The sequence below is a fragment of the Halictus rubicundus genome, chromosome 1 (genome assembly GCF_050948215.1).
Source record: "Halictus rubicundus isolate RS-2024b chromosome 1, iyHalRubi1_principal, whole genome shotgun sequence".
NCBI classification, from domain to species: Eukaryota; Metazoa; Arthropoda; class Insecta; order Hymenoptera; family Halictidae; genus Halictus; species Halictus rubicundus.
Genome location: NC_135149.1, coordinates 31,485,456 through 31,511,881, shown reverse-complemented (window position 1 = coordinate 31,511,881; position 26,426 = coordinate 31,485,456). Strand labels below are relative to the sequence as shown.

At 40.6% G+C, this 26,426-nt stretch overlaps 1 protein-coding gene across 4 annotated transcripts in view; it reads right to left on the bottom strand.

Annotated features, from left to right (window-relative positions):
- Positions 1-23,331, bottom strand: part of LOC143361104 (uncharacterized) — a 29,891-nt gene extending 6,560 nt beyond the window's left edge. For 3 of the 4 annotated variants that reach the window (XM_076800376.1, XM_076800386.1, XM_076800396.1), the window contains exons 1-3: positions 23,046-23,330; positions 1,845-1,923; positions 192-1,292 (exon numbers count right to left, since the gene is read on the bottom strand). In XM_076800376.1, the coding sequence (XP_076656491.1) occupies positions 192-1,292; positions 1,845-1,905 (1,162 nt within the window). In that variant the 5' untranslated portion in view covers positions 1,906-1,923; positions 23,046-23,330. Of the gene's footprint in view, positions 1-191; positions 1,293-1,844; positions 1,924-23,045 lie in introns of all 4 variants that reach the window. The other variant, XM_076800368.1, reaches the window with a different exon arrangement.
- Positions 23,332-26,426: the final 3,095 nt, after the last annotated feature.

Here is a 26,426-nt window from a genome sequence, read left to right as displayed (position 1 = left end):
AATGGAGAAAAGGAGTGGAAGAGTAAAAGGAAATAGGGAGAGGGAAATTATGAAAATGTAATGCATAGACATAAGGAAGCAGAGATACGTCTTCAAATCGCCGTGAGTCGATTACCCCCTGGTAATAATGTCATAGTAACGTATCCTAGGGGGGAGGTTCTATTGGTGGAGGTGGGGAAAAAATGGCGTACCTGGTGATCCAGGTGATCCAGGTGACCCAGGTGACCCAGGTGATCCAGGTGACCCAGGTGACCCAGGTGATCCAGGTGATCCAGGTGACCCAGGTGACCCATTAGGATCGCCAGGTTGTCCCGGCTGGCCATTAGGGTCTCCAGGTTGTCCAGGCTGACCATTAGGATCTCCAGGTTGTCCCGGCTGACCATTAGGGTCTCCGGGCTGTCCAGGGCTGCCGCTATCACCATTCCATTGTCCGCTATTATCTCCCGTATCACCATTCCATTGTCCGCCATTATCTCCTGCATCTCCATTCCATTGTCCACCGTTATCTCCGTTCCATTGTCCACTATTATCGACACCGCCGGCGCCCGGCGAGGCTTCTTTACAATCTTCCCGTGTTACCGCCCAAGCATGATTACACCCTTGAATCTCCGGGTCCCAAACGGTTCCAACCCCGCACGTAAACTCGTACTTAATGAACTTCCCGGAACCCCCATCGACGCATCTGTAGAACTTCCTGCAATCGTTCGGATCCGAAAGGAAGCCCTCTTGCGTGCACTGGGAACTGTTACTGCCACTTTCTGGAGGATCTCTAGCTGGTGGTTGTCTGGTGGTCCACTGAGTTGTCGACGGACTTTTGGTAGTCCACTGAGTTGTCGACGGACTTTTGGTAGTCCACTGAGTTGTCGACGGACTTTTGGTAGTCCACTGAGTTGTCGACGGACTTTTGGTAGTCCACTGTGTTGTCGACGGACTTTTGGTAGTCCACTGTGTTGTCGGCGGTAGCCTGGTGGTACTCTGACTAGTAGTGGTCCATTGCGTCGAAGACGTATCCGGCGAGTTAGGAAAGTTCGAATCGATCTCGTTGTCGTCCCCCCCGCACTCTGGTCTTCCACTGTCATTAGGGTGCGTGCAGATATCACCCTTGGCCTTGGAGAACACTGTGCCCACCCCGCACTCGAACCTGAAGGTACTCAACGGACTGCCGTTGCCCCAATCAACGCATCTGTAGTACACCCTACAGTCGCGAGGATCAGGATGATATCCCTCCTCCGTGCACACGAACCCATTGTTAGCGGTCTGCCTATACTGATTCTGGATATAGTCGTACGGATCTAAAAAGCCAGAGGGAGAGAACGAACAACATCGAGATAAATCAGGGAAGACGCTCGAGGGTCACGCACAGATGGTCCGAGGTGTCCATGTTGCTTTAACAGCCGCCGTTAATCAAAGATCGCGATAAAGTGTTTACTCTCCCGCGGAAAAATGACGGGGGAATCTCCGAAGGGGAGATCCACACTGTCAGATACAGCGCGGCATTTTTCCCCGATATAAAGTATCCACCGATCCGTTCAAGGCTGCGTCTACGTTGGAACCAGTTTGACGACAGTGGCAGCCGCGAGTAGCGGCAGCAACAACAACGACAAACGCAAACAACACGGTCGTGGAGGCGACCCGCGGATAGGAGGGAAAAATACTAGCGATGCCCCATGAAATCAGTAAACGCATCACGCGCTCCACTGAGCAGGACTCTAAATGGACGTGTCAGGAAAATAGATTGTTCAAACGCGCCCCCTTAAAAACGGCTGCTCGGCCTGCATCTTTAGCCGGGACCTCGGACCATGAATATTCCACGGGAATTCCGCATGGTAATCAGCAAGTCTTACCGGCCCTCGCGTGCAAACTCAGCGCAAGCAGGACTCCCAGCAGTCGCAGTCCTGACCACATGGCTCAAATCTCGCTCGTCTGCAACATAAAATGGTGCTGTCCTTTAACACGTTAACTGCCATGTCACCCATATGTGGGTGACGGAATTATTTGTCTAGGTTTTAAAAGGAATTTTTACGTTAGTAGATTCAGTGTACCAAGTTTGATTCGGATCTGTAAAATGCTACTGACTACTCAATATCATACATTCAATTTTTTTCAATTTTTATTTCATTCGATAACTTACTTTGATTTTATGGAATTTTTGTGGTTTCTAGATTGGCAGTAAAAGTGTTAATGGGGTATTCCAATTGTCGAGGCTGTTTTTCCGTGAATTTTGCGGAATTTTTTTCGGAAAAATTATTCGACCCTTGATGTGCGATTCGACCCGTGCTCCTGTGATTTTTTTCAAGCAAAGACGATCCAAATTACACGAGTTATATACAGGGTGTTTCACCTAACTTAGAATATTATTAGTAAATTACAAGAAAATTGTGATTAAAATTATGGGGATTTTTAAAAAATTATTTGAATATCAGTTTTATTAGTAAATTAAATTTGTAGGTTCAGCAGGGTGAAAATAATATAGCAGTATATTTAAATTCTTCTAATGTTTTTGCTGTTTTAAATTACACCTACCCATTTTCATTAATTTTAACACTAGAGATACCGAGCAATAAATGCGACTGACGTATATTGCTTTGTAACAGTGACAAGACTGTGCCAATTCACATTTCATACACTTTTTATTGTAATAATGGAGAGGTTCATTCAAAAATTTCCGATGAAAACGTTTTTACAGTTTCAGTAATTGTAAAAGAAAAAATTAGGAACCAGTCATTTTGACTGGTCCGGTAGTTCTAGTGTTAGTTAATAATGAACATATTTGCTATTGTATTTAGAGAAGAGATCGTGAACGAGGGATGACTTTTTATGACGTAGCGATAATAAAAATACATCGTTCCATTTAAAAAAACTTTGACGACCTCGAAATCTCAAGAAATATAACCTTGAACAAATTTTTTCGCCTATCATAATATTTGCCCCTCTGAACCAACTAATGTTTTCTGCTCGAGTTAGGTGAAACATCTTATATATTTTTAGTGTACTCAAGAACGGCTAGAGGAAGAGAAAGAATGGCACTCAAGTATTGTTTTTACGTCTTCTTGTTTTACAAAATATAACATACGCCCTTTACCGACTACAATAAACGAGAGCCAAACAGAGTTTTCGTTCTTCCTTCAATCATTCTGACAAGCTGAAACTAATAACTAGACTGCGGATCTTTATGCAACATAGAAAACACTTGTATTGATTGCAAGACACAAAATCATAATTATCAAAATCACTATTAAGCAGAAACCAATACGCTGATGTCCTTAAATCTTTTTAATATGTGCACTGCTTTAAATTGTGCTTACCAATTTTTAATTAAAAATGGAGCTCTTAAATTCTTTTAATCTATCTCTCGCTTTAAATTGCACCCACTCGCTTTTATCATAAATGCGTAAATCCCGCAGTCTATTCATCACGAGTCTGACTCATTATTATACCGAACGGGATTAAGATGTTCCAATCTGTAGAATGGGACCATCTCGTAACCCAGCTCGTTAATGAAGGGTTAATGTCAAACAGTTGCGTTAGAGCGGCCAAAGGTTTCAACAGGTGAATCGACAGCGCGCCACAGCTCGCAGACCCTATCATTTTAACGGGATAATACAAAGTGACGTAATCCGCATCGTTATCTGGGACGTGGGGCGTGGATTTCCACACTTGTGAATTTCGCATAAACCGGCGAAGATAAACGGCCCGCACAGTTACTCCTACGTTCTGGTTGGCCCGCGTCCAATCTTCCCCGTCACAAGGATGCCAACTGTTGGATCCCCTGACCTTGCTACCTTTCCCCACATGATCGACGATCCAGGATCAAACGATCACCGTCCGAAACGATTCGTGACCTCGATTGTTCCAGCTGAACGACCGATGGAGCTACAAGAGGAAGGCTAGGCTTCATCGGGTTTCTTGTACAGTTAGGCTAGAATTGATTTCCGACACGCCTCTAATGATCCGACTTGATACGTCCTTTCAGCGAATCGGTAAATCAGCGTAACCGTGAGCGGAATTAGAAGATCAGCCCGACCGACGTGTACGCTGAATGAACATGAGTTACTATGGCTTCGAAATTCCTGCGTGTCTTCTGCACGGTTCGGTTCTTTGTTTTCCTGAATGATTCGTTGTTTGTAGCCTTAGCAACCTGTGTGTGTGTGTGTGTGTGTGTTGCAAGGGGTTGAGTGCAAGTCTTAAGTGTAACACATGAGATTTTAGTGGGATTCATGTTGGAGAATATTTTACATATATTTCTCTTCATTCGGAATGATTTATGTCGAGGGGTTGAAAATAATCCCCGAAGTTGAGGGTGGAGACAATTTTTATTTTACGTAAAGATTCGCAGTCCGGAGTACTGTGTATCAAGTACTAAATGAAATTTATATCTAAGACAATAGAAGACCTTTCCAACGTCAGTTGATTGCACCTAGAGCACACTCAGCTGAAATCTCATGAATCTCTGATCCGCCATGGTACTTGAGAACCGATATGATCTTGCGATTGAGCGCGTCTTCGAATTAGTTACGAGCTATAGTAAATATTGATTTCTAAAGGGGCATGCTATCTCGGAGGGAATTCCCGAGGAGCTGGCCGACCTTTGTCAGAAAATATCATCCTGCGAAGGCAATCTTATTGCTCATCGGAGACGATATCGCGCGAGGAAAGCCACGAGTCCACAAATCCTTGGTTTATCGAGATGAAGCAAGGAAAAAGGACTAACCGAGCTACTCTTTGCCTTCGGCTTGCACCTTGATCCGCAATCTACACCCACGCGTTCCCTTCGACAATCTTGCACGTCTCATAGGCGCGGATCGACGGATTTCTGTCCTTAAAACCACCCTAAACCTTCGGTTCAGACGTTGCAGAGCAATCGGAAACAATTGTGGGACATTTGAAGACATTTATTCATTGGGAAATCAGCACTATTTGTAACAATTTTTCAGCCCATCGAAATTCCTCCTTCTTGGTTCTAATTAGACAAATAATGTTACAGAAATCTTCGAGGACATCATCCCGCAATAAAATCAACGTCCTGTTTGAGGAAACATTTCTCAACCCCCTGCAATCGTCAAGAGCCTCTGCTTCGTACCTAATTGAACAAATAACGCCGCGGGGTGCCAGGAAAGGAGTCCCGCGACTTCATTGTGAAGCGAGATCATTCTGTCGCGAGGATCATCCTTCAAGCGATCGCCCGAAGGACCTTCCCGGGCCACCTAATTGACCGAGCAACGCGGGTTCGAGCGTAATGATTCACTCGACGCCGGACAGCATTAAGTCTCATAAAACCCGAGCCATGCATCAGGCTCGCGTTGTATATGGGCCTATTACTCTCTCGCAGGACCTCCGCCGGCGCAGGATACGCAATACGCGGCGGACGCAACGAGATGCACCGGATCCGCTGCCATAAATATCATCGGCCGCGCGACTTCGTAACGAATTGCACGGTGCACGACCTACGACTGCACGGGATATGCGTGTACACGGCCGACGAAAGGAACAACCATAAATCCTGCCCAGAGGAGAGAGAGAGAGAGAGAGAGAGAGAGAGAGAGAGAGAGAGAAAGAGGGGAGCGCAAGCTCTTGCAAAAGAGTTTCATGCGCGAAAGGGAGAGGGAAACTTGCAAGAGTTCCAAATAGGGAGAGAGAGAGAGAGAGAAGCTTGCAAGAGTTCCAAATAGAGAGAGAGAGAAGCTTGCAAGAGTTCCATGCAGAGAAAAAGAGAGAGAGAAGCTTGCAAGAGTTCCAAAGAGAGAGAGAGAGAGAGAGAGAGGACGCCGCCATTTTATTACAGGGTTGTAAAAAAAATTATTAGAATATTTTGAAGACAGGTTGCTTTACCGAAAACTGTAAAAGAATACGTGTTTCCTCTTGACTGATCGGTACAGAACCAAAGGCAAAACAAATTCTTTGCAAATAATTGATTACTTATGGGTACGCCTAATACATACTGCGAGAGAAGTTTGTCCAAAGGAAGGCTCTAGAGAAAATTGAGGCTCGTACACGGCCAGCTAATGTGCCTGTCCATTACACGCAGCTTCCACTTGGAAACGCCGACGATTGCAGCTCGTTTTCCTCGACCCTGAAGCAAGTGGTTGAGCAATTTGCAATTAACGAAAAACTTCGTCGAATCTTCCTGCGCATTTTGTTCCTCGCGAAGACATTTCGCAGAGGTCCACGCTCGAGGATTCCTATTCGCCGGACAAGACCGGTCGAGGAACGCGAAAGATCTTCGAAGATCGTTCGATCCCAGGAACGTCCTCTGGCAAAAATCACGATCGAGACTTTCTTCATCAATTCCGGAGCACTTGGTCTTCCGACAAGCCCGCTTGGAATGCAACAGGCGAACCGTATCCTCCTGTTTTTCGCGCGATCCTCGGCCCGAATCGGGAACATAACGCCGATTTGTATTCAAAGAACGAGCCGCGTGTGAACGGGGCCCGAACCCTCGCCTCGCCGAGCGAGCCGCGCGAAATGTTTCATTCAACGGGGAAAGGCTATTCGCCCAAATCGCTCGGGCCATTTGCCGCGAGGAACAGTCCGGCGCCGAGTGATCCACGACCTAAGCGCGTTCTGTCCGAACAGGCGCGTAACGTCGTAAAACGCATTAGGCCGCCGATAACGCGATAGCGAACGCTTCGGTTAAAAGGGTCTCGGCGTCCCTTAACACGGCGAGTAATAATAAAAAGGCTACACCTCCCAGAACATTAGCCGAACCTTCGGACACGTAGACGATAGATCGTTTCGATGAGGATTCACATTTCTGTCCTTTGAAATTAGCACGGACAATTTTTATTTTGCGGCAGTTAATTGCAATGGGGGGAGAAACTTGCAAGAGTTCCAAATGGAGAGGGAAAGAGAAGCTTGCAGGAGTTCCAAATAGAGAGGGACGGAGAAGCTTGCAAGAGTTCCAAATAGAGAGGGAAAGAGAAGCTTGCAAGAGTTCCAAATAGAGAGGGAAAGAGAAGCTTGCAAGAGTTCCAAATAGAGAGGGAAAGAGAAGCTTGCAAGAGTTCCAAATAGAGAGGGAAAGAGAAGCTTGCAAGAGTTCCAAATAGAGAGGGAAAGAGAAGCTTGCAAGAGTTCCAAATAGAGAGGGAAAGAGAAGCTTGCAAGAGTTCCAAATGGAGAGGGAAAGAGAAGCTTGCAAGAGTTCCAAATAGAGAGAGAGAGAGAGAGAGAGAGAGAGAGAGAGAGAAGCTTGCAAGAGTTGCAAATAGAAAGAGAAGTTTGCAAGATCCTCTAGATCCTTTCTCCCGCTGGCCGGTGAAAAGGGGATTGCATGAACGGTGTGACATAACTCGAGAATGCGGCTTCTCTCTCTCTCTCTCTCTCTCTCTCGCGTGCGCGCGCCTCGGTGACATAACTCGCAAGAGCAGAGTCAATGTCAGTGTCGGCGATCGTGACATTGGAGCGGATCGAGTCGCCGTGGAACGAGACACGATTTGTTCAATGAAGACGGGTTTACTTTGTTGCTGCGTGCATACCGGACTGGAATAATATCTACTCCGAGGCAGGCAGTTGTTAACCGTTGTTATTGTATTTCCTCGGGATATTACCAAGCTGTTTGTCCGCGGTGCCCCGCGGAGCGCCGCGCTTGGAAGCTGAATGGAGAACTATGTTTGAGCCGGGATCTCGCGTAGGAAAGTTTACGACCGCGCCGTTTGAATAGCCTCTCTCGCACTCGTATTTCATTCCTGTTTAATGCGACGTATAGTGGTATAGTATGCGCTTGGAATAGCGACCGGGAGATCTTGTCTGCTCAATGGGGGATTCGGTTTTTTTTTAAATTGTCGCCTGTGACGTACTGCCGCGTGTCTGATTTTATTGAGATTTTAATAGTCAAGAGTAGTCACGTGAATTTTGCAGAGTCAGCTTAAGTTTAGTCTGTGACTAAACTTAAGGGAAGCTTACCGCGTGATTAATAGACTGCAGATCTTTATGCAAAGTGAGATTTTTATTCGTAATTGTCTAAAGAGAAACAGTGAAATAAAGGGATTTTATGTTTATTTGTGCTAGTCCTATGAGCTGAATTATATCTTTGTCAGATTCGCCAGTTTGTTTACTAAATCTGGCAGAACGAGAAATATACAGAGGAACTTTATGCAAAATAAAAATTTTCTGCCTGGATTGGAACAATCTCGAGTGAAATAGAATATTATTTTCTTCCTTAACACTGGAACTGCCGAGTAATAAATACAACTGATGAATATTGCTTTGTAATAATGACAAGACTACATCTATTCAAACCTAATACCATTTTTATTCTAACATGTGCTTCAATGAAAAAGTTCATTCAAAAAATTCTGATGAAAACATTTTTATAATTTCAGTAATTGCGAAAGAAAAAATTAGGAACTAGTCATTTTGACTGGTAAGAGATTTTGTAAGAAAAATTTGTAAAAAATTTTGTTTGAAAATTTTTATTGAAATTATGGGGGTAATTTTAAAAAATTATTTGAATATGAACATTATTAGTAAATTAAATTTGTGGGTTCAGCAGGGTGAAAATAATATAGCAGTATTTTAAAATTCTTCTCGTGTTTTTACTGTTTTCAATTACACCTACTCATTCCAATTAATTTTAATGAATAATGAACATATTTGCTATTATATTTAGAGAAGAGATCGTGAACGGTGGATGACTTTTTAGAACAGTAAACTCCTTTACTTTTATATTTGGTAAAAAGGGGAGGTTATAAATAGTGTTCCTGATTTCTCAACTTTTTCATTTCTCGAGAAATGAGAAATAAGACTATATTTCTCGATAATTCTCGATAATTCTCGAGAATTTTTAATAAAATAGAAAAATATTGGGAAACTTTTACCAAACTTTTATAAAGTGAAACATTACGCTTTTCTTTTGAAATGACTTCTTAAGAAGCATAACGCGTCTAATGTAGAATCAGACAATCTACTTCTTTTTTTTTTTTGTAACAAAATCTGTGGCCGTAGAAAAATTTCTTTCATTTTGTGTGGATGTTGGCTTTATCGTATACAGAACATCCAAAAGTTGCTGAAGATTGGGTGTCCTTGTTCCAGTGGACTCAAAAATTTGGAATTCCTTTGTTAGAGTCCGGAATTTATTTTCTTCTGCCGCTAAACTCTCGACACTAAATTCTTGAAGGCTATCTGCAATTTCTAATTCTAACTGTTTTTCCAGTGATAGTTCTTCATTCTGAGAATCTGAAAGTTTTTCACTATTTTCATAAGAATCATTGTCATATTTTCCAAAAAGTCTGCTTAGAATTTGTTTTGCCATTTTATACATATCTGCCTTGGATGTTGAATTAAAAAATGTATCTTCTCAATCTTTTTGCAGAGATTCTGGATTATGCAGATATTTTATAAGGGATACGACAATCTTGTCTCTTCTTTTAGATATTTCTTCTTTAATAACAACAAGAAACTCATTGCTCAATTCAGTATTCAGTTTTTCTAAAGTTTTAAATAAGAATTTAAGAGAACTTAAGAATTTATGTGTTATAAAATACATGAGATTCATCTGAATTTTCCTAGATTTAAATTTCTCGAGAAATATTGAAATTTCTCGAGAAATGAGAAATATAATCAGTTATAAAATTTCTCGAGAAATTCTCGAGAAGGAACACTAGTTATAAATGGATGAACCGATACGATGAATATTTCTCAGTGTCATATATACAGAAGAGAGCAAATCGTAAACGACCAAGAAAAACGTACAATAACCGCGCTCGTCCTTCGATTCGAATGAAATTGCCTTCGGGAAGGGCGCGATCCAATATTTTAACTGCGGGATCCACGGCCGACGCAGGCCGCTTATCGTAACGCAGCGTAAAAACAGCAACGTAGCTGCGTATCGTAATTGATCAGCGACGACCTTCGTCAAACACTATTTGCCAGGAGTCGCTATAATTATTACACGAGTGGAATGATACACGGCCGGGTGAACGAGTGATAATAATTATCACTGGCCGTGGATCGTCAACGATTTATGGGCGTTTCGCTGAAGACCACCGGGCATCGTCGATCGCAAACATTTGTCGGGTAAACATCGCTATTCCGGAGTCTTCAAAATGTATAATAAACAGCCACGATGAGGAGGAGCGTCGAGTTAATGACAGATCGTTAAGCACTCTCTCGACTAATTTTTACACAGTCTCGTACCCTACCATCCACGGTGGTTCGAAAGCCGCAATTAGCTGGACAAAATTCACTTTCTTGTCAGCAACTGTTTTGTATTGTTGTAAATCAGTCAACCAGTCGATTAATTCATTTTTATTAATAGTATGCCAATGACGTGACTCAAGTATATTTTAACTTTCCTTTAGTCGCAGTCTGAACCTGCAAAACGTTGCAAATCGAGGCGAAATTAATGTTTATAAAAACATATTAAACTATTACAGGAAACTCTTACAGCTGAGGGAAAAGTTGTGTAATTCTTCGTTAGAATAGATTTCAAATATCACCATTTTTAATAATATTATAAACTGGAATACAAATCCGACTTGCGTTCGAACGATTAAAATTCCAAATAAGCTGAAGGCCGTGAAGAAATAATTTTTTCCAAAAGCCTCGAGCCTTCGAAAGGCCAAAACGGTTCCTTCTTCCGATGATTGCCGCTCGGAAAGTGGCCAGGAGAAATGGTACCCGAGAAATGGACCCGCCAGCTCGGAGTGTTGTAGCTGTCGAGCAAAACATGTTTTCGAATATCCGATTTGAATGTTCTTTGAACGCGAAGATGGCCCGAGGAGCTTTGAGAATCGTCGGTAATTGTACATCTGCTTTCGACGAACCCGCCATTTAACGGTTCTACGGGAGCACCCGGAACGAGAAATTTCGGCTAACGATTTAATTAATATTGCCCGCGTCCGTGGCCAACAATCGTAAACCCGGTTCGACGACCCGAACGCCGGAACCAGTTCATCATCTCTAAGATTATGGTAACGATCCACGACTATAAGCCCGGGACTCGATTTCGCCTTAATGCGATTAACGTGTCCCGGAATCTGCGTCACCGATTATCCCGCGCGTTCTTTGTTTTATAACCGCCCCACCTGATAAAACTTCTTCTCCCTTTTTACGCTTGCTAAATAGCCAATCCGAAATTTATCTGCTGCAATTAAAACTGACTGCCTGGATTTTTCACTCTACGAATTATAATGGTACCCTTGCGGATATATATATATATATATATATATATATATATATATATATATATATATAGGAGCCACATAGACATTAACTTAATAATTTTATAGAGAACTATACGGCAGTATTTTCAGATTCTTTAAATGTGTTTAAAATTATAGGGATTTTTAAAAATTATTTGAATATGAGTTTCATTAGTAAATTGTATGTTCAACAGGGTGAAAATAATATAGCAGTGTTTTTAGATTCTTCTAATGTTTTGCATTTGATTTACTTTTGCACAAAAATGCTTCAAATCCTCAGTCTAGGTATTATATACAGTATAAATAATTTGGAGAAAGCTGGACATCTTTATGGGAAACATTTCTGCACTTCAGTCAGAAATATATCAGTTCCTGAAGTCGAGTGGTCTGTGGATTCTGCAAATACATTTACTAGCAATTTAGAATGCACAGTATCTTACCACCTAACTTAGGTCAAACACTTACTTGTTGCAATGTAATAATATTTAGAATGACTTAATATATACCTGCGGTAAAACCAACAAGTGTAACTTTCCTACTAATAGCAGAAACGTCGAAAAAATTCGGTTTTTCTTGTTTTTGACAATGACTTCCCACAACAAAAAATCTAAAAAGAATTGATGACACTGCCTGTTATGGTACTTTATCGGGGCACTAAATAGTAAAATAGCATGTTCTCATATTTTTGAGAAATGTACATTTTTCCGATTTTTTTGAGGTTTTGCATTTTTTACGACCACAGTTTGCAAGACAAAAATCTGAAAAAATTCTCAAAAATCTGTCTTAGGATCCAACATATGCCACATTTTTTTCAGAATTTTAGGAAGCATCATAGTGTGATCTCACGGGCAAGATAGGGGTTGAAATTTTGCTCAGAGGGGTTTTTCTGGGTCAGCTTTCGAATGGTTCATTAATCATTGAAAACCCTCTAAGGGCAGTTTTGACCATCTTAATCGGCTAGGCCCTTTAATAACGAAACCATAGAACCTTGCTAATAACGCGCAAGAATTAATCTCGAGCAGATTCAAGTGTTCCGCCATCTTGCTCTCAGTTTACCGAAAGTATCTCTACCCCCGCGGCAGAAAATGCAAATTCCCAAAAACTGGCGCTCTCCAGGGCCAACTTCAGGATCTCTATCCTTCTCAGAATCGATCACAGGTTTTCCCAGTCTCCTGGAAAAATCCCCAGACCAATTTCCAACGAAACACAGCCGGTTTCCATCGAAACGCTGCCAGTCGCGTAACTGTACGCTCGAGCACGCGTGGCCTCGAATTAAAATCAATTGTCCGGCGAATCGCGACGCACGTTTCAGGAAATCGTGGTGTACAGTTACCCGCGAGTATCGCCAGCTTTGCAGATAATGCGCCGAGCAACCGGAGAAATAGCAACAACGTTCGCGACGATCGACGAAATCGCAGCTTCCTTCGCCGTGGCCCCACGGCCGAGGATAAACAACCAAGAGAAACAGGTTAAACTGTTCACGGCGGATCGCGCAGAAGTTGAAGATAAAGTTGATCGATCTCCCAGCTCTCCCTGGGTGAGATACAAGAAGCATGCGCGTCCTTGAAGGGCCTCGGAATGGCCGGTTTCATCGAACCAGTTCTCGATCCGAACTTCTCAAACGACGATCGTTCTTCGAACCTGTAAAGGCTGAAGCCAAAGCCGCCAACTGAGATTGCCGGTGTCGGATTATCATGTTGAGCAATAGGATCACCGTCATTGTCGGCGGACGATCTGATGATTTGACAACGGCCGAGAAAGGTTCCTCCTTCAGCCGGTTCGTTCGTTTCTCTTTGAGCATCGAGTTCGAAGCGATCGGAGACGGGCCGAACTGAATATTCATTTTTGACAGACGTCTGTTTTATTTATATTTATTTTTAGAAGGAGAAACGCGGCGAAGAATTTCTAATGTATGAACAATAGGGTTAATCATAATTGGACTGGCGATTTTATGCATTTTTGGAGAAAATTAGGGAGCACAATTTCAAAGAGTATGAAGATTAAAAGAATATCAACGCATTTCTTACAACTTAATCAAACCATTAAAGAGAAAGAGAGAGAGAGAGAAAAACAAGTTCCTATATTTGATTCCTTGTGTCTTGCAATAGATGCAAACAATTTTTATTTTGTGAAAAGATACTCAATGCAACAATAATGATGCATAAGTAATAGGATTCTGAAATCTCTCTATACAGGGTGTTTCACCTAACTCGAGCATCTAAAATATCTCGCTTGTTTTTTATGAAAAGAAATTGCAGAGGTCATTGTGAAGGTCATAATATTACAAGTCGTTGGATTCGTCTTGACCTCGGCTATCATATAGCGATAATAAAAATATATCATTTCACTTAAAAAAACTTCGATGACCTTGAAATCTCAAAAAATATAACCTTGAACAAATTTTTTTGCCTTTCATAATATTTGTCCTTCTGAACCAACTAATGTTTTCCTCTGCCATTTTTCTCTATTATGAAAAACAAGCGAGATATTTTAAATGCTCGAGTTAGGTGAAGCACCCTGTATATGTCGCCTAGACCTGCATGATAGACGTCGCGGAATTATCCCCGCTATCGAGGGGAATATCCGTGAGGGGCCACGAAGGTCGAGAGGCCGCCGAGGAGTGTAAACATAACACGACGCTGACAAGACCCGTGTTGTTGACATATATCGAGAATTCACTGTATGTCTTTCTTCCTTCGTCTTTGAATATACAGTAAGGAGCAAAACCGATTGCACACTATTTGAAACAGCATAACTTTTCTCAAATTAGTCCAGCAAGATTTTGAGTCGAAAATCGTGAACAATGGCAATTTTCCCACTTTTAATCGTTTATAACTCGTAAACGAATTAACCAATGTGAATAAAACACATTTAAAAAATTTTCAATACAGGCTCAGATAAAAAAGCTGAAAAAACCAACTTTTATTATTTCTTTCACGATTCCAATTCAAATTTTTGTCAAAAATGTATTACATCTCTCTAAACTAATCCTTCTAACTTCTCCAAAACACTAATGTTATTTGGACTAATTTGAAAAAAGTTATGCTGTTTCAAATAGTGTGTAATCAGTTTTGCTCCTTACTGTAATTGTTCAACTTATCAAGATCATGGAAGGAAGAAAGAAGTCGATGCTGACAATTTTTATTTTGCATAAAGTCTCGCAGTCCAGTTATCATACCAATGGGGAAAAGATCAGTTTCACTTAGGCGAGTTTCCTACAAGATCGCTATGCATTTAGCAGCATTCCAGCAATGTAACGCGAACGCGCTTAATCCAGAACACGATACGTTCATCCTGCTATCTAGTTTATGCTAGTCGCAGTGTCGGGAAATTCGATAAGTAAAATGGAGAAAGACGCGGCGAAGGAATCCTAAGGGAACGAAAACGAAAGTGCGGCATGATCGATCCGGTTCGCAGGAGGGGGCCTCGGGGGATGGTTGTAAACGATGATGAGGCTAATCGACGCCCGAGATGCAAACCTGACGAAGATGCGGCGCGCTGCTGCGGATCCGGTGCAGTGAACCGGCGATCGTTATGATGGCGTGCTCGTTACAATAAGTGCAGCCTTGCCGCTGAAAGTCGCAAGGCCGTTTCTTCTCCCACCAATCCCCCCAGCTTTTCCCTTCTCTTTCATATTCTCGGTGACGTGCAATGGCGCGGGAATCGACGTTCTCGAACTACTCTGGAAAACCTCTGTTACAGATTTTCCAGTGTCTGACGTTGAACGTCTGAATCTACTCGGACCATTCCCGTTTCCGGGAAAACGTTTGTAACTTCGTAATAAAAACACGCCGACCATTCTACGCTCATTTTACAGCTTGGAATCCCTACTTTCGAAACCGCTAATTAGTTTTTTGCGATAACGTCTCTCCATCTTGTGGAGAAATAGAAAAGTACTTGGAACACTGACGACAGCAGAATGAAAAATTCAATCACATCGGAACAAAAAATCGTACGCCATCTTTTCAAAGATCGTTGCAAAGAGGAGACCCCGATCTTCAAATCCTCGAGGATTCAGAAAATGTCTGACATTAGGCACCACTGTTCGTTTCTTTAATTATCTATAAGGTGCAGTGGGGTAAGGTAGAAATCTTCCTTTGGTTAGTATTCAATGATCAACATAGACAGCTGCCATGTATTCTGCGATTCCCGCGTTTAACTCGTTCGACAAAGCGCATGGTGTTTCCAGGTGCAGAGCAAAGATTGAGTTAAGCATTATAAAACGATAATTTAAGTAATAGTTTACAAATCTATGTGTTTATCTTCGATAGGCACAACGTATAGTACGGTAAGTTTCCTTTATAGTAATAAAATATATCGGTTCTTTTATATTTTTTGATAAAATAATAGTCTAACCTCGCTCAGGAAATATTTGAGCATGTGGCAAATTCGGACTATCCATCGGGGCAAAACCGCACTATAGTACGAATTTACCCAATGTTACATTTTAATTCTTACTGACTCGACTGTTTCATTAAATTCCCTTCTTGGTAAGCATTTAATTTTGAATTTTTTAGACTGATAATACTTTTGCAACTCCACGATGGTCCTAAATTATGTAAAGAAAACAACGCCGCACTATACAAAGGAAATGTTGGCTGACGCATTGGCAGAAATTAAAGCTGGCCGAATGACTGTTTATAGAGCTAGCAAGCACTATAAAATACCAAAAAAAAAAATATAATTAGTGACCGAATCCGAGGACAACGTGGACAAAAAAGTGAATCCCGAGGAAGAAACACCGTACTTTCACGTGAAAATGAGAAACGTCTTTCCGATGGACTGTTAACCTTGGATAATGTAATAATAAAAATTTGAATTTTTATCTTTATGTTATTTTATTACTAATAATAATTCCGCTTTTACCCCATAATGTAAGGGAATAAGATTCAATAATTTTTAAACAGGTAGGTGCAGTTTTGCCCCAGTTCCGGGGAAGTCCGCCCTAGCTGCACTGTTTTTAATTTATTAAGAAAATCACAAGTTTCAGAAGATATTTTTAACCCAAATTAATGCAACTTAAAGAATAAACCATGCGCTAAATAAAAACACTAAGATCATTAGGTTTTGGTGGAATAGATAGAAAATACATCAGTTTAAAGTAAACTTTACAATTTCTGGGTCGGTTTTACCCCACTCCACCTTAAGGGAGCCGGCATGGTTTGAAATCCATATACGTATGCAAGGGTCAAAATCTAGACAAACTGCCGCTTCAATATTGCAATGAGCAGTTTAGAAGTGGTCAATTGTGTTTCCTAAAAGTCCAATCTACGTCTGTATGGAGCACAAATTGCGAATTTCTACCTCATCGTGGAGTAATTTGTAATATTCGGCAGAAAATTCGAATTCTGAATCAAGTATGACGTCACAAGATGGCTGCCGCTGAGAGATTCTCTCAATTTCGAGAGATTTAGTGTTCGTATCGAAAAAAAGGCTCCATACAGACGCAGCAAAGACATGTACAAACACGGTGGTATGCATTTTTAATTGATTACTTACTTATTTAAGACGTAAAATGTCTAGAAAAAAAGGCACAGCGTAACATAGCGTGACAGTCAAGGCCAAATGCCTGCCGGCCCCCTTAATCGATCTTGGAGGACGTTCAAGCTGTTTGCAACTAGAGTCGACGTCACTGGTCCATCAGGGTCGGTTCGGCCATTTTCTAGGCAGCTCGCGGCGGACGTGTCCCTTGGCGGAGGTAATTGTGTCCTCGGCGTTCCGCAATTAAAGGGATACTCGGAAATTGCACGTGCAGAGGCGAGCCGTGTCCCGCTCTCGGCATCGTCCTCTTCATTTTTCCATTATCTCCCTTATTCGCGACCGCAACGCTGCCCGAGGATTTATCATGCATCTCATGCGGGCTCCGGAGGTTCAAGGCCCCCCGATCCTCGATCCCCGAGTGCCTCGATCCTCCGGGGCAAATGAGAAATCCCGCGCGCCGGGGGAATCAACGTCGACGTAAATAGAGCGTAATTACAAATGAATCAATGAGGGGACCCTAACCCGGGCCTTGTTTGGCGCTATTAATAACGGGCTTGCTATGGAAGATTGCTTGCGAGTGCGCGCCGCGTTTTCGTCGCCGCGGGAAATTGAATTGCCATTTTTGACGGCGATCAATGCCGATTCGATCGGGAAACCGTTACTGAGCGTCTTGGTCCCAGTTCCGTGGACTTTGGACAACATTCTGAGCGAGTTATGCGAGATCGCGCGAATGCGAAGATGGAAGTGTCAGGAGACTTGTGAAACGAGTGCTTGTAGCGAAGATTGTTGGTACTTTTGTTTTGCTGTGGATATTTTCACGGCGATCAAGGAAATATTAGAAATATTTATCACGCCTCTTTGGGTCACAGAATTGTTTAAAAATCAATTTTTGTGCTAATATATTCAAGAAACATGCAAGAGGGTTAAAAGAGTCCCCGGTATCATTTTAACTTTCCAATTTGTATTCCATTAAATAAATTACCTTTTTGGAATATTTGGCGTCCCTAGATTGGCAATCGAAGAAGTGTTTCGAAAACTAATATGCAAGAAAATTTGCAAACTAAGAGGAAACGCCTGCATTTTAATCTTGGGAGCTACTTGGAAATGCTGGGAGAGTCTCTCTCTCTCTCTCGAGATAAATTAGTTGAATTCGATAATTCATTGATCGCCGCGCGTCACAGGCGTCAATTAGCAGGATTGCATCGAGCGGGGATCGCAGCGACCAGCGTCAGCAAGCCAGCAATTATCCGGCGAGAGTAATAACTATCTTGTTCGATCGCAAGCAGAGGTGCAATAATACCATGACTCACTGGATTTTTCTTTTTCCATGGAAAACGGCCCGGTTTTTGCGGGGAATTCTTGAATCCCTCAAGGCCCCGCTACAATTACGATCGTTAATAAACCGCGATTTTCCGCGATTTTCTATAACGAGAAATCGTTAATCTCTCGCCGGTGGACTCTGATCGATATTATTTTTTTCTCCGGTCGAATCGCACCTGTTGCTACGTATGGCTCGCTCCGGGGGAAAAAAAAAGAAATGGCGCGCAGGATCGACGTCAACGGCGATTCATCGATCGAGTGACGTAAAAGGGCTCGATGGATTCGCGGTTTTCGCCCAGGGGACGATCGAATAAATCCGTCAGCGTCAGAAAAAGCTCGGTGAACGAGCGAACCGGTCGCGAGAGAGGAATGTCCTTCGTGGATTCGCTGGATTCGCTGTTTTTATCGCGGGCCCGGGAAGAATGGCTCGTTAAAGCCGGTGAAAAACCGGTGCACCGCGTGCATAATGCATCCTCGCCCCGTCGAGCGTTACTCCACAACTCTGTATTCCATTAAAAGTTGCAGGCGGCGCGTGCAGCGCCCATGCGCGCATCCATCAAACGCGACAGTTTCGATCTCTCGGGTGCAACTGCCGGGAAAAACGAACATTTTTATCGCGGCCGGCCACTATTCTCGCCAGGAAGATGTCCCATAGTCCGCCATTACCGCCAAATAACTAGCATCTGTCCGAGGATGTTCGTTGTCATCAAATATGTCGACCCTCCGAGGATCTATTTCGAATCTCACTAAGAAGGATCACTCAATTCATTTTTAATCGGCGTTGACGGTCCCAAGAATATTTTTCACAGTTGGTACAATTAACGATTTTCTATTGTAACAAGCAATTTTTCAGTGACGAGCAAAAGTGTAAACACTACGCTAGTTTTACATGGAACGTGATACTACAACCTATGTTTCAATTGAATGATAAAGCTTAGGTAATAATAATTATATGGTGATAAACAAAACATAACAGTTTATGTTAGATAATATTAACAATATACAGGGTGGCCCACATAACTCTTAACAGCTGAATATCTCGGAAACTATGCCATCGATTTTAAAGTTCTTGGTCTGAAATTGCATGGATCTGAAGGGCTTTTCTAATTACATAAACCTGAAGTGGCGCCCCCCTTTCCCTTTAAAGGGCGCCGGCGTACCTTTATAATTTTAAATAGAACCCCCTACAAAACGTTACATATTTAGATTCTACAGGAAAAAACAAGTAAATTTTGTTTGAAACATTTTTTTGTCAGATGTTTCCATAATGAGATATTACAGTTTGAAGTTTCGACTTGTACAGTCGGGGACGATATTAGGTGGACACTCTTAAAAATCGCATAACTCTTTTGAGATTGGTCCAAATGACTTGAATTTTTTTTTAGATGTTAGACCGACTAGTTTGCCAGACAATGAGTAAACAAAAATTTCTTTAGATTGCAATTGGTTGAAATGATAAAGAAATGAAAATATGATGATTTTTCAACTTTTTAGCCTACAACGATAATTTAAAAAAATGCGTTTTGTAGGTTTCGGTAACTTATGATTCGGTAGCAATGAGGTACAAACGTTTCAAGATGAGAGCATAAGGGTGATATTCAGCTGTTAAGAGTTATGTGGGCCACCCTGTATATAATATTTAACAAAAATAGCAACGTTTTATATTCGTTTATAATATAATATTGAATTCATGGACGCATTGATGATAGAAATGAGTAGCTGCAATTTAAAACAGCAGGAATAAACTTTGAAGAGAATATACAGTGAATTCTCGATATATGTCAACACACATATGTCCAGCAGACATACCCGAGCCGTGTTATGTTTACACTCCTCGGCGTCCGAGGCCTCTCGAGCTTTGTTGTCCTTCATAGGTTAGTGGGGAGAATTTCGTGACGTTTAGCATCCAGGCCTTGGCGACATATATAGAGAAATCACTGTATTTCTTTTCTCACTGTATTTCCTTTCTCTTGATGCAGAAAATATTCCTTTGAACAAATGTATAAGCACACCACAGATTGCATGCATTTATGGCAGAACTAAGTAGCAGCAATTAACAACAGCAGGAATAAGAATTGAATGATTTTTCTTGAAACAGATCCTGAAGACTTTCTATGAACAAATGTATGAGCACACCACAGATTGTACGCATTTATGGCAGAACTAAGTAGCAGCGATTAAAAATAGCAAGAATAAAAATTGAATCAGAATCAAAATTGAATTGAATTGAATTGAAAATTGAATTATTTCTTGCAACAGGCGCAGAAGATGAACAAATGTACAAGCACAGATTTGATGCATTTATGACAAAAATGGCAATGTGCAATTAAAAAAAATGTAACAAAACCATTTACTAATTCATTGAAGGAAGATAGAACTCTCTGTTTGGTTCCAATTTCTCGCAAACAAATTTTCTTCTGCGTAAAGATACGCAGCCTAGCATAATGAACGTTCCAAGGGAAAACCCTGATGCGCTTTGTATTCCGGCGAGCCGACTATCGATCGGTGGATCTTCAAAAATATTTTTACGGCCGCTTTATGACGAGGAACTCCGTTTATGGATCGCGACCAATGTCGAGGCCGAGCAGGTTGCATCGCGCAGCTCCTGCGTGCGCGATCTACTCAATGCCACGAATCGATTCGACCGGAATGCCGATCCAAATACAGCTCGCGATTTTTCGGCCAGCCGGACGTGACGCGAATCCTCGATCGGACTCGGAATTTTCGGACACGTCCGTGTCACAAACACGCTGTAACCGCTGTAAATCGTGTTTGTAACCCGGTGGAACAGTTACGTGACGCTAAGTGGCTTTTCGAGCCTCGTTATAGCTATATTCGTGTCACTATTCGGGCCTGAATTCTGTTTAACCTGGATCAAACGCAAACTGACAATAACCACCGGCAGGCTCTGTTTCAATCTGCGCGAAATTGTACAACAATTTGTAAGTTCGTTCCTCCATTCTTTCAAGATCCAAATTTAATGTTTAATGTAATTTAATATCTCTTTAACGCGACCAACGAAAATGAAATTAATTTTGTGTATGTTGTTATTCGTAATTTTAACGCGTGACTTTAGGATCATAATATTAGAATTTGTAACTTTTCTGTGACAATACTTTTTTCATATATTACAAGAGAACGCGTTGTATTCAACACTAGGTTTATTTTCTTAATTTACGATTGTTGAGATTGTAATGATGCATCCACGAAAACAAAAAACAAATTTAAAACAACAAATTAAAAATTGGAATAAATAAAATTTCAAAATTTTTCACTTGTTTTCATTGAAAAGTTTTTAAAAATTTATCCAACAAATCTAAAATTTCTAAAAATAGTCACCATTAGTGCTTCATGAACCTAGCGTGAACACGTTGAACGCCATTGTGGTCACCGGTGGCCATAGTATTATTTAAAAATGAGTGGCATTGCGTAATAATTTATTACCGCCGAAATGAACTAGATTATGACACAAGGTGAGAACTTCATTGTCCTCTGATCGCTTCTCTGAATGATATAAATGAAACCGAGTTAAGAATTTCCGAAATCTTCTTTTTCGAAGAATTTCGATTTAAATCAATGCTCCCGAGTGCAACGAGAATCGTTCGCATCGTCGATTAGGCAAATGGACGAATTAGAAGAAAACCGATTAGCCATTTCTCGGAGGGTTCGCAACAAAAGCAGTTCGCCGTTGAGTCACCGGGAGAAGCACCGTCGGACGAGCGTAATCGGGACTAATTACAGGTACGTGAAGAGCATTTAGCGGAGCGGAGAAACTTATCGAGCGTAATTACGCCTGTGTTATCGAGCCGCTCGTTGATCAATGAACGGTCAATGTTCCGTAGCGGAGAATTAACAGCGACGTTTTAATTATCGTAACGCCCGAGCGATATGAAACATTGATATACGCAAGGACTTCCCCTGCGGATCGAGGCGAGTCCGATTAATAGCACTCGAATTTTTTGACGTCATCATCGCGAATTTATTCCCTCGCGCGTGGTCAAAATGCAAAACGATCCCGGTGACTCAACGACAGCCTCGAAACCGACTGCAGTTATCTAATGGATCATAATCGGAGGGTCAACAAGGCGTTCAAGACGCGAATAGGTTTCAAAGGCGATTTAGGTATCATTCGAACAGTTTTGTGGAGGTGTTGGAGACACTGTTATAGATTATAGTGAGAGGAGAGACGTGGGACATTTAAATATAAGCTCATCTGCTTCCCAAAGATCTATGAATAATGCTCTCTCAAAAACTATAGAAACCTTAAAAGCTGCAGAGTTCTCGTGGAAACTTTTGTTTATCTTCACCAGTGTGCAAATTAATTTAGAAACGATATTTTGGGAATTCTACCGAAACACCAGGCGGACATATATCACCTAAATCTGAGCTCATCTGATTTCTACAAATCTACAAATAATTCTCTCTCAAAGACTATAAAAACCTTTGTTGATTTTTAGAACTTTGGTATAAAAATTAATTTGGAAACGACATTTTGGCAATTTTACCGAAATTGGAGGGCGACATACATCACCTAAATCTGAGCTGATCTGATTCCTATAGATTTACAAATAATGTTCACTCAAAAACTATAGAAACTTTTGTTGATTTTTGCAACTTTCCTATAAAAATTAATTTGGAAACGATATTTTGGCAATTCTACCGAACCAGGAAACGGACACATATCACCTAAACTTGAGCTCGTCTGTTTTCTAAAAAATGCTCCCTCAGAAACCACAATGTATTCCTAAAAATCTGAGTTATTTTTCGTAATTTTTGCTTGAAAGTGCAACGTAAAAATGCTATTACCAACTACACTAAAACACAAGCAAGACAAATGACACCTGAACACGTTCCGCCTAATCTTTAAGCTGAAAGCACTCCAGCAAAAATTCGCGAACCCAAATGAAAAATCATTGACAAACTTCGAATCAATAAAACACTGAAAGGAATCACAATTTCAATCGCCCCAAAAAATGTCACTCGCGACGTTCGTAATTAACGAAAAACCTCGTTAGCGTGAATTTCGCGGGCTGAAGATCACCATAACTGAACAAACATAACCGAGAATAAAATAGTATAAATGTAGGTGACAGCTGCACTCACCTGGTCTCAGGATCAAGGAAAGTGTTCTAATCCTAATCAGTCGTTCCTCTCTTCATGTCGCGTGGTCGATTTCCCCGGTGTTTCCTCGGGCGGGATCGATCGATCGTGCGGCGCGGCGATCCACTCGATCCGTTCGACGCGTGCAGGCCGGCGTGTTTTCAGGAACTATTCTGGAAATCGGTTGCCGATCGCGGCACGTTCTCGAGAGGGAGTAAGTCCTGAGGACGCGGATGGCTCCTACTTATAAAGACTTGGCCAACTCTTGGCTCTCCAATTGGCGAGCACGTGTGTGTGTTCAATGTCTCTACGTAGAGTCGGTACCCCCTGCACGTGCGTGCGTATGCGTGTGTGCCTGCGTGTACAACACCGAGGAGGGAATCGTGGGCTCTCCGTTGTCCAGGTGGTAGGGGGCACAAACCGTCCACCGGTCGTTACACGCTCCCGATGCTGTTACACATTACACGGAGCCAATGCCGGCCCGACCACCGACCGGCCCGGACCAACCCAGAACCGATCGGTTTTCTTTTCTATCGCGGGAACACGCTCCTCTCGCGGCCTCTTATATTGTCGCGTACGCCATCAATGAGTTTTCACAGTTGATCGGCAATCCGACGCCGGAAAGTGCAGAGTTGCGCGGAATTACAATTGAATTACACCAGGAATTGCAAAGTAATTGAATTACATCGTAACTGAATCATATTGTGATTTACAATTCGGATCTTCGTGAGATTAAGTTACAATGTAATTCGTAATTGCAATTGGAGTACAATTAGAAAATAGTTTGTAATTAAATTATATTGATTACGAATTACGATCGGACTTGTGCAGATTTACAATTGAATTACTCCTGGAATTAGAATTACATTGTAATTCAATCGTATTGTAATTTAGAATTCAAATCTTTGTTCGATTAAATTACAATGTAATCTGTAATTGAAATGGAGTACAATTACAAAATACTTTGTAATTAAATTACATTCATTGCGAATTACGGTCAAACTTGAGCAGATTTACAATTGAATTACTCGAGGAATTAGAATTACAAAATAATTGAATTACATTTGTAATTCAATCATATTGTAATTTATAAGTCAGATCTTCGTTCAATAAAATTACAATGTAATTCGTAAATGCAATTGGAGTACAATTACAAAATACTTTGTAATTAAATTACATCGATTACGAATTACGGTCAGACTTGTGCAGATTTACAATTGTATTACTCCTGAAATTAGAATTACAAAGTAATTGAATTACATTGTAATTCAATCATATTGTAATTTATAATTTACATCTTCGTTCGATTAAATTAGAATGTAATTAGTAATTGCAATTTGAGTACAATTACAAAATACTTTGTAATTAAATTACATTGATTACGAATTACGATCATGGTTTCTTCCATTGTCGCGTACGCCAACAATGAGTTTTCACAGTTGATCGGCAATCCGACGCCGGAAACCAGAGTTGCGCGGAATTACAATTGAATTACACCAGGAATTACAAAGTAATTGAATTACATTGTAACTGAATTATATTGTAATTTATAATTCAGATCTTCGTGAGATTAAGTTACAATGTAATTCGTAATTGCAATTGGAGTACAATTAGAAAATACTTTGTAATCAAATTACATTGATTACCTTGATGACCTTGAAATTTCATTAATCAACACGACATAAAAAATTTTTTTCTTCACCATTATATTGCCCCCCTGCAATAGTGTCACTTTGTCCTCTGCAGTTTTCTGATAGGACTGTAAATACGAAAGATATTTAGGTGTTCCCATTTATGTGGGACACCCTGTATATATTGTTAATATTATCTAACATAAACTGTTATGTTTTGTTTATCACATTCACCATACAATTATTATTACCTGAGCCTTATCATTCAATTGAAAAATAGGTTGTATTATCACGTTTTATGTAAAACCAGCGAAGTGTGTTTACAGTTTTGCTCGTCACTGTAAGCAGAGTTGTGCAGATTTACAATTGAAATACTCCTGGAATTAGAATTACAAAGTAATTGAATTACATTGTAACTGAATCATATGGTAATTTATAATTCAGATCTTCGTTCGATTAAATTACAATGTAATTCGTAATTGCAGTGGAGTAGAGTTGCAAAATACTTTGTAATTAAATTACATTGATTACGAATTACGATCAGACTTGTGCAGATTTACAATTGAATTACTTCTGGAATTAGAATTACAAAGTAATTTAATTACATTTGTAATTCAATCATATTGTAAATAAGTCAGATCTTCGTTCAATTAAATTACAATGTAATTCGTAATAGCAATTGGAGTACAATTATACAATACTTTGCAATTAAACTACAACAATTAAGAATTACGATTAATTGAAATGTTTGAATTGTGTAATTCAGTTACGACACAGTTGAATTACTATATAATTGAAATACAATGTATTTTAATTGTGCAATTACATTACAACGTAACTGAATTAGCATAACTCTGCCGGAAACACTGTTCTCGTCTTTTTTGGATCTTAATTTTATCAATTTGAAATCTTTCATTGTAATTCGATCTTAACTAAATTCTTGAATCTGTCTGTTCTGCGTTGTTGAATATTAATTTTATTAATCGAAAGTTCCTCGACGACTTATTTTTGCCATTTTTATTTACTTAACACTCTTACGTTGGTGTAGCATTAAAGTCATAATATTTTCCCAGAGTCTGTGGAGATCTGTCTTTTTTATCTTCTTAAAAATTAATTCTGATCAATTTCGAATTCGTCGACACTGTTGTTTGCAATGATCACAGTATCACTGTCATGTGTTTTTAGACTTCGTATATCTCTTTTAATACTGATTATATATAATATGTTTTGTATTATGTATAGTTATATTGTATTTGTACAACAAAAGTTGTAGATCATCAAAAATGTTTTTAATACCACTCGTCAATGAGCAAATACACCATAATTAAACTGGAAACTAAATGAGACAAAATTGATTTGCAAATAAAGAAGTAGAATATTGGTCGAATGTTACATAAAGGTGGTAACGTGTAAACAAAGTGAAAGTAATACTTAATTTTATCACTAGTACGTCACTGGCCTTAGATGACAACAAAGAAGAGTAATGAAGTTGCGGAGTCTTATCTTATACTAATCGTTAACCACGTTTTCTATTCTGATTACACTATCTTTATGCCAGCTACTTGTTTAAAAATTAATGCTCCTAAAAAAAGGTTCCTACATCTGAACTTTATCATTACCCGTCCTGCAACGATGTACGATAGTCGCCATCTTGCGTGACATTAGATGAACAAAAACTAATAAAATTATGTTCCTCTCACCGTCATTATCGTTATTTATCGACCAACAATATCTAGTACAATATTGGCTGCAT